Source organism: Aythya marila (assembly GCF_965140915.1).
Source record: "Aythya marila genome assembly, contig: HAP1_HAP1_SCAFFOLD_988, whole genome shotgun sequence".
NCBI classification, from domain to species: domain Eukaryota; kingdom Metazoa; phylum Chordata; class Aves; order Anseriformes; family Anatidae; genus Aythya; species Aythya marila.
The window spans coordinates 11,494-20,534 of record NW_028137151.1 but is presented as its reverse complement, the minus strand read 5'-3'; the positions used below and the strand labels follow the sequence as shown (position 1 = coordinate 20,534).

The 9,041-nt window shown below is 69.4% G+C and overlaps 1 protein-coding gene across 1 annotated transcript; it reads left to right on the top strand.

Moving 5' to 3' along the window:
- Positions 1–1,329: 1,329 nt before the first annotated feature.
- On the top strand, positions 1,330–7,441 carry RBM28 (RNA binding motif protein 28; the record flags this gene model as incomplete). The annotated part of the gene is given in 18 exon segments (XM_082785541.1): positions 1,330–1,423; positions 1,562–1,637; positions 2,736–2,828; positions 2,942–2,998; positions 3,099–3,174; positions 3,227–3,459; positions 3,580–3,658; positions 3,767–3,876; positions 4,006–4,079; positions 4,180–4,315; positions 4,412–4,476; positions 4,568–4,723; positions 4,826–4,960; positions 5,819–5,893; positions 5,999–6,109; positions 6,111–6,280; positions 6,390–6,492; positions 7,306–7,441. Coding segments are annotated over 18 exon segments (1,978 nt in total), but the record flags the coding sequence as incomplete, so codon positions are not given.
- Between the last annotated feature and the right edge of the window lie 1,600 nt (positions 7,442–9,041).

Genomic DNA, 9,041 nt, shown 5'->3' with positions numbered 1-9,041 from the left:
GGGGGGAAAGGGGGGGGGCTGGGGGGATTTGGGGGGATTGAGGGGGGGTTGGGGGGGGCTGGGGGCGATTTGGGGGGGGGTCTGGGGGGTCCGAGGGGTTTGGGAGGGGTCTGAGGGGGTTGGGGGGCGCTGGGGGGGGTCTGGGGGGATTGAGGGGGTCGAGGGGGGGGTGGGGGGATTTGGGGGGGTCTGAGGGGGGTTTGGGGGGCTGGGGGGGATTTGGGGGGGGTCCGAGGGGCTTGGGGGTGGTCTGAGGGATTTGGGGGGGGGCTGGGGGGATTGAGGGGGGTTTGGGGGAGTCTTGGGGGGGGGCTGGGGCTGGGGGTTTGAGGTTTTGGGGGGGTCTGGGGGTTTGAGGGGGGTCTGGGGGGGGATTTGGGGGGGGCTGGGGGAAATGAGGGGGAATTGGGGGGGTCTTGGGGGGGGGCTGGGGGTTTGAAGGGGTTTTGGGGGGGCTGGAGGGCATTTGGGCGGGGTCTGAGAGGTTGGGGGGGCATGAGGGGGGGTCTGAGGGATTTGGGGGGGTCTGGGGGGATTGAGGGGGGGGTTGGGGGGGCTGGGGGAATTGAGGGGGGTTTGGGGTGCTGGGGGGATTTGGGGGGGGTCCGAGGGGTTTGGGGTGGCTCGGGGGGGTCTGGGGTGATTTGGGGGGGGTCTGGGGAGATTGAGGAGGGGGTTTGGGGGGGGGGTCTGAGGGGTTTGGGGGGGGTCTGAGGGGGATTTGGGGGGATCCGAGGGGTTTGGGGGGGGGGTTGGGGGGATTGAGGGGGGGGTTTGGGGGGATGCTGGGGGCTTATGGGTTTTTTTTGGGGGGGGTTAAGGGGCTTGGGGGGGGGCTGAGGGATTTTGGGGGGCTGGGGCTGGAGGTTTGGGGGGGTTTGAGGGGCCTGGGGGGGGTTGGGTGGTGTCTGAGGGATTTGGGGGGGGTTCAGGATATTGGGGGGGGGGCTGGGGTATGGGGTCTGGGGTATTTGGGGGGGCCTGATGAATATGGGGGGGCTGCAGGGTTTTGGGGGGGGCCTGAGGGGGGCTGAGGGATTTGGGGGGGGCTGGGGGGGGTAAATAGGGTGTGGGGGGGCTGGAATAGGGGTTGGGGATTTGGGGGGGGGGAATTGGGGGGCTGGGGGGGGTCCTCACCCCGTGCCCCCCCCCCCAGGCACTGCCCCCCCCCAGCCCCATCTCTCGGCCCCCCCCACGCCAAAAAGCCCCCGAGCACGGCACCAGGTAACCCCCAGCCCCCCCACACCCCCCCACACCCCCAATTTTTGGGGTCTCCGCCCCCCCCAGCTCCTCACCCTGACCCCCCCCCGACCCCCTGACCCCCCCCAGCAGGGGAGCACCCCCCGGCGGAGCAGCCCCCCCCGCCCCCCCCCGCGGCGTCTCCAAAAAAGCCCGGCTCATCCTGCGCAACCTCAGCTTCAAGGTACCGGCCCCCACCCCAAAAAAAAACAAAACCCCAAATCCGGGGGGGGTCCCTGGGGGCTGCGTGACCCCCCCCATGACCCCTGTGACCCCCCTGACCTCCTGTGACCCCCCCCGACCCCGTGCCCCCCCCCCGCAGTGCGGTGAGGACGAGCTCCGGGCCCTCTTCGCCCCGTTCGGCTCCGTGGTGGAGGTGCACGTCCCCAAAAAGCCAGGTGGGAGCCCCGACCCCAAACACGGCCCCAAACCCAGCCCCACGGCCCCCACCCCGTTACTGCACCCCCACCGCCCCGTTTTCGTCCCCCCATCCCTGTCCCCATGGCCCCATCCCACTCACCCCATCCCCACCGCCCCATTTTCATCCCCCCGTCACCCCGACCCCATTACCACATCCCCATCCCCCTCACCCCATTCCCCTGTCCCCATCCCCCCGTCCCCATACCCATTCCCCCATCCCCGTCACCTTGTCCCCATTATCCTGTCCCCCTGTCCCCATTGCCATGTCCCTATCTCCCTGCCCTATTCCCCTGTCCCCATCCCCATGTCCCCATCCCCGTCACTTTGTTCCCACCACCCCGTCCCTATTACACCCTCCCCCTCACCCCATTTTCATCACCCCCCTCCCCCTGTCTTTGGCCCCATCCCCCTGTCCCTGTCCCCATCACCCCGTCCCTGTCCCCATCCCTGTCCCTATCACCCCGTCCCCATCCCCCTGTCCCCATTACACCGTCCCCACCACCCCGCCCCCTGTCCCCGTGTCCCCATCACCCTGTCCCCATCCCTCTCACCCCATCCCTGTGTCCCCACCCCACCCCATGTCCCCCTGACCCCATCCCTGACCCCATCTGTGTCCCCGTGTCCCCATCCCATCCCCGTGTCCCCCCCATGTCCCCCTGTCCCCATCCCCGTGTCCCCTTGTCCCCCCAACCCCCTGTCCCCATCCCCATCACCCCATCCTTTTCCCGTGTCCCCCCCATGTCCCCGTGTCCCCACCCCATCCCCTTGTCCCCCCATGTCCCCCCCTGACCCCCCATGTCCCCCCCTGACCCCCCCGTGTCCCCCCCATGTCCCCCTGTCCCCATCCCTGTCCCCATCCCCGTGTCCCCCCGTCCCCACCCCATCCCCTTGTCCCCCCAACCCCGTGTCCCCATGTCCCCATCCCTGTCCCCATCCCCATCCCCCCATCCCATCCCCGTGTCCCCACCCCCCCCAACCCCCCCATGTCCCCCTGACCCCCCCCGTGTCCCCCTGACCCCATATCCCCCCCCATGTCCCCCCCATGTCCCCATTGTCCCCCCCTGTCCCCCCCCCAGGCGGGGCTGTGCGCGGTTTCGCCTTCGTGCAGTTCCGGACGGTGCCGGAGGCAGCCAGGGCACTGCGGGCCCTCAACATGAAAGAGGTGCAAGGTGAGAGCCCCCCCGGCCCCCCCGGCACATTTTGGGGACCCCCCCGTGGGGAGGGGACACTCACTGACCTGTCCCCCCCCCCCCCCCAATTTGTGTCCCCCCCCCCCCCACAGGGCGGCCGGTGGCCGTGGACTGGGCGGTGGCCAAGGACAAGTACCAGGCCCTGCAGGGTGAGTGCACAACGGGGGGGGGCTTTGGGGACAGGGGGGGGGGCTCTGGGGACAGGGGGGGGGCAGCACTGAGCGTGTGGCCCCCCCTGTGCCCCCCCAGCAGGGAAAGAGGAAGAGGAGGGCGGCGGGGACACGAAGAAGGGGATGAAGGCCACGGCCGGGGGGGACCCGGGACGGTGAGCTGGGGACGGGGACGGGGTGGGGGTGAGGATGGGACCCCCCCCCCAGGGGGGTGGGACCCCCCCCGCGAGGTCCTGAAGGTGTGGATTTAGGGCGCGGGGGGGGGCGGCGGGCACGGGGAGCGGCGAGGAGGAGGAGGAAGGTGGAGGAAGAGGAGGAGGAAGAAGAGGAGGAGGAGGAGGAGGAGGAGGAGGCGCCCAGCGAGGACGGTGACCAAGAGGAAGGCTCGGGCGCAGAGCACGGCGATGATGATGATGATGGTGACGATGATGATGATGAAGGTGAGGGGCTGGGGGGCTCTGCGGGGCCCTTTTGGGGTGCTGCGGGGCTGGGGGGGCCCTGTCCCCGCCCCCCCCTCACCCACCAGGGGTCTGTGTCCGTGTCCCCCCCCCCCCCCCCAGATGCCGGCAGCCCCCCAAAGCGGCGGCGGGGTCCCGAGCGCCCCTCGGACGTGAGCGAGGGCAGGACGGTGTTTGTCAGGTGAGGGGGGGGCCCCAAATTCCACGGGGGGGGGGGGACACGCACACAGGGGGGGAGGTGCTGAAGGGGTGACCCCCCTGGGTGCGTGTCCCCCCCCCCCCCCCCCAGAAATTTGTCCTTCGAGACGGAGGAGGAGGCGCTGGGGGAGCTGCTGCAGCGGTTCGGGGAGCTGCGCTACGTGCGCCTGGTGCTGCACCCCGACACCGAGCACTCCAAAGGTAATGGGGGGCAAGGGGGGGGCGCGAGGGGGCTGGGGACCCCCCCACAACACCGCCTGGTCCCTTTGGGGCGGGGGGGTGTCCCTTTGGTCCCTTTGTCCCCATCTCCCCCCCCCACTTCGTCCCCAGGCTGCGCCTTCGCCCAGTTCCGCACGCAGGAGGCGGCGCAGCAGTGCCTGCGGGCAGCACAGGGGGACGGCGAGGTGAGCGCACGGGGAGAGCCCGGGGGGGGGGCAAATTAAAGCTGGGGGGGGGGGGGGGGCATCCTAAAGCCCCCCCCCCGCCTCACCCCGTGCCTTGTAGGCGGGGGGGCTGCGTCTGGACGGGCGGCAGCTGCGGGTGGACCTGGCGGTGAGCCGCGAGGAGGCGCGGCGCCTGCGCGCACCCAGCGCCCCGAAGCCCTCGGGGACCCGAAATCTTTACCTGGCCCGCGAGGGACGTGAGTAACGCCCCCCCCTAAAACCTCCCCGGGGGGGTCCCGCGCCCCTTGAGCCCCCCCCCCCCCCCAAAACCCTCCCCCCCTTTCTCCTTGCAGTGATCCGCGCCGGCACCAAGGCGGCCGAGGGCGTGAGCGAGGCCGACATGGCGAAGCGCGCGCGGGTGAGCGCCGGCGGCCGCGGTGACATTTTGGGGGGGTCCCTGCTTTATTTTGGGCCCCCCCCTTTAATTTTTCGCCCCCCCCCTGCTGCAGTTCGAGGAGCTGAAGCACCAGAAGCTGCGGGACCCCAACATCTTCGTGTCCCGCACCCGCCTGTGCCTCCACAACCTCCCCAAGGCCGTCGACAGCGCCCGGCTGCGGCGCCTGCTGCTGCGCCTGGCCGGCGGCCGGGGCGTGCGCATCAAGGAGGTCGGGCTCTGACCCCCCCCCCCCCCGTGTCCCCCCCCAAGGGGGTCTCACGGTGCCGGGGGGGGGGTCCCTGACGCTCTGCGTGCCCCCCCCCCCTCGCAGTGCCGGGTGATGAGGGACCGGGGGGGCCAGGGGCAGTCCCTGGGCTACGCCTTCGTGGAGTTCGCGGAGCACGAGCAGGCGCTGGCGGCGCTGCGGGGCACCAACAACAACCCCCGGCTCTTCGGGCCGCAGAAGGTGACAATGGGGACATGGGGACATGGGGACGTGGGGACACGGCCACCACCACCCCCCCCCGGGAGGGTTTGGGGTGCCACCGGGTCTCCTGGGGTCATCCTGACACCCCCCCAGCCTTTGGGTGGCGTCCTTTGGGGGTCCCTGTGGGCTGCAGCCGCCTCGTGTGGCACTGGTGTTGTCCCCTCTCTGTCACCCTCCTTGTCCTGCAGGACCCCCAGGTGCCCCCCCACCCCATGGAATGTCCCCCAGATGTCCCCCCCCCTTGTCCCTTGTCCCCCCCCCTCCATCACCCCGTGTCCTGCAGGTCCCCCAGATGCCCCCCACCCCATGGGATGTCCCCAATCTGTCCCCCCCATCCTGCAGGACCCCCATTTATCCCCCAACCCCATGGGATGTCCCCCATCTGTCCCCCCCCCTTGCCCTGCAGGACCCCCAGGTGTCCCCCACCCCATGGGATGTCCCCAATCTGTCCCCCCCTTGTCCTACAGATCCTCACATTGCCCCCACCCTATGGGATATCCCCCAGATGTCCCCCCCTTGTCTTGCAGGACCCCATTTGTCCCCCCACCCCCATGGGATATCCCCCATGGGATGTCCCCCATCTGCCCCCCCCCATCCTGCAGGACCCCCATTTATCCCCCCCCACCCCATAAACTTCCCCCATTTCCCACCCCCTTTATCCTGCAGCCCCCTATCCCCCCCCTGCCCAACACATCCCCCCCTTTCTCACCCCACAGCACCCCCGGGCTGCCCCCATCACCCCCCCACACCCCACGGGACAGTTCCGGGGTACCCCTGGGGATCCAAGAGCCCCCCCCCACCCAAAAAAAAAACCCCAAACCCCCCCCTGTTCCCCAGAGACCCATCGTGGAGTTCTCCCTGGAGGATCGCCGCAAGCTGAAGCTGAAGGAGCAGCGCGCCCAGCGCAGCCTGGTAGGGGTCAGCCCCGTGTGCCCCCCCCCCCCCCAAAATATTGTCACAGCCCCCCCCTGGGGGGTCTCACCCCTTTTTTTCCCCCCCCCCCACCACCTCGGGCAGCTCAAGCTGAAGCTGAAGGAGAAGGAGGAGAAGGAGAAAAAGGAGGAGGAAAAGGAGACGGCGCCCTCGGAGCCCCCGGGACCCCCCCAGAAGCATGGGGGCAAGAAGCAGCGGCCCCCCCCGGCCCCCCCAGCTCAGGACCCCCCCCCGTAAGCCCCTGGCCCCCCCCTCTCCGTGGTCGGGTTTCCGCACAGAGGCTCAGGTGGAGCGCGTGGAGCTGCCGGACGGCACCCGGCGCAGGAAGGTGCTGCCCCTGCCCTCGCACCGCGGGCCCAAAATCAGGTAAGGACCCCCCCCCAAAAAAAAAATCCCACCCCCCCGAGTCTCGGGGCACCCCCTTCGGCCTCCCCTGGGGGTCTGGGGGTGCTCACCCTGCTCCCCCCACCCCCAGGAAGCGCGATAAGGGCAAGGTGAAGCCGGGCCCCCCCCCGCCCAAGCCGAAAGCCAAAGCTGCGGGGAGGAAGGAGAAGCGCAAGGCGGCCCCCCCCGCCAAGGTAAGGGCTTGGGGGGGGCTCGGAGCCCCAATTTTGGGGGGCTCGGACCCCCAAGTTTTGGGGTTTGGACCCCCAGTTTGTGGGGCACAAAGTGGGGGGGGGTCCCTATGTTGTCCCCCCTGTGGCTCCTGCAACTCTCAGCAGTGCAGTGATGCACCCTGTGCCCCCCCCCTTTTGGTGACCCCCATTTTTGGGGTGCAGACCCCAAGTTTTGGGGCTCAGACCCCCAATTTGTGGGGCGCAAAGGGGGGGGGGTCCCTATGTTGCCCCCCCCCTTGGCTCCTGCAGCTCTCAGCACTGCGGTGATGCACCCAGGCTGCTCCCTGTGCCCCCCCCTTTTGGTGACCCCCATTTTTGGGGTGCAGACCCCAATTTTGGGGGCTCAGACCCCCAAGTTTTGGGGTTTGGACTCCCAATTTGTGGTGCACAAGGGGGGGGTCTTTATATTGCCCCCCCCTTGGCTCCTGCAGCTCTCCGCAGTGCAGTGCCGCACCCAGGCTGCTCCCTGCGCCCCCCCCTTTTTCAAGACCCCCTCATTTTTGGGGTACAGATCCCATATTTGTGGGGCTCAGACCCCCAAGTTTTGGGGCTCAGACCCCCAATTTGTGGGGCGCAAAGTGGGGGGGTCCTCATGTGGCCCCCCCCTTGGCTCCTGCAGCTCTCAGCACTGCGGTGCCGCACCCAGGCTGCTCCCTACGTCCCCCCCCCAATTTTGGTGTCCCTATCCCCATTTTTTGCTGTCCCTGCGCCCCCCCCCCATTATTTTTGGTGTCCCCGTGCCCCCCCCCCCAGCTCACCCCCTTCCTTTTACAACCCCCCCAGCGGCACCGGGAGGCCGGGGGGGCCGAGGCTCGCTTCGCCCTGCTGGTGGAGCAGTACAAGAGGAAGATTTTGGGGGCCCCCGGCCGGGCCCCCCCCGCCAAGAGGAGCAAATGGTTCGAGGACTGAGCCCCCCCCCCCGCCCCCCCAGAATATGGGGGGGGGGTCCCCGACCCCCGAGCCGCAGCGGGCTGCCCCCCATGGGGGAACCGGGGGCTGCCCCCCCCCCCGCACAATTTGGGGTCCCCATTTTGGGGTCTCCATGGGTGTGGGGGGGGGGGGCAGCCCCCCCCCAATGCCCCCTCTTCGTGCTGGGGGGGGCTGTTGTAAAAAAAAAAAAAGATTTATTTTAATAAAGGGCTTTTTGCAGCGGGAGCCCTCCTTTTTTGTGCCGGGGGGGGGGGTCCCCAGATTTTTGGGGGGGGGGGGGAGGTCCCAGGGCCTTGAAACAGGGGCTGGGGGCAGGAGGATGCCCGGGGGGGGGGGCACAACAGGTAGGGGGGGGCCCTCAGCGCTGAGCCCTGGGGCTGAGAGTGGGGAGGGGGCTCCCCAAAATTAGGGGGGCCGAGGTGCTCTGGGTGCCCCCCCCCTCCCCAAAAAAAAAAAAACCAAAACTGGGTGGCCGTGCTGCTCGGCACACGGCTTCCACCGCCGGGGGGGGGGGTCCGGGGGGGGCCCCTGTGAGTCAGCAGCCGGGGCCCGTGGCCAGCGGCACCGTGAGGGACGTGCGCCCGGTGTCCCCCCCCCGCCCCCCCCCCCCCACGGTGGGGCTGCGGTGACCAAATCCCGGGGGGGGGCACCCGCGGCTGAGATTTTTTCCACCCGCGGGTGGAGGTGACGGGAAACGGGCGGGGGGGGACAATTGGGGACACGGCGGGGACATGGGGGACCCATGGGGACATGGGGGGGCAATTGGGGGTGTGGGGGGGGTATGGGGGACAAATGGGGATATGGGGATGTGGGGGGATGTGGGGGCAAGGGGGGGACATGGGGGGGACACGGGGGGACATTGGGACACGTGGGGACATGGGGGGGGACATGGGGATGCGGGGGGATATGTGGGGAGAAGGGGACACGTGGGGACATGGGGGGGACACGTGGGGATGTGGGGGGAATATGGGGGACATGGGGGGACACGGGGGGGATATGGGGGGACACGGGGGGATGTGGGGACACCTGGGGACACCTGGGGGTGTGGGGGGACATGTGGGGACAAGGGGACGCGTGGGGACATGGGGGGGACACGTGGGGATGTGGGGGGAATATGGGGGACATGGGGGGACATGGGGGGGCATATGGGGGGACACGTGGGGACACTTGGGGGTGTGGGGGGACATGTGGGGACAAGGGGACACGTGGGGACAAGGGGATCCATGGGGACATGGGGGGACATGTGGGGGTGTGGGGGGATATGGGGACATGGGGGGGACGATTGGGGATGTGGGGGCACATGGGGGGACATGGGGGACACCTGGGGATGTGGGGACAAGGGGGGGACACGGGGGGACATTGGGGGACATGGGGACATGGGGGGACACATGGGGACAAGGGGACACGTGGGGACATGGGGGGGACATGTGGGGATGTGGGAGGAATATGGGGGACACGTGGGGACACCTGGGGATGTGGGGGAACATTTGGGGACAAGGGGACACGTGGGGACAAGGGGATCCATGGGGACATGGGAGGGACAAGTGGGGGTGTGGGGGGACATGGGGGGATGTGTTGGG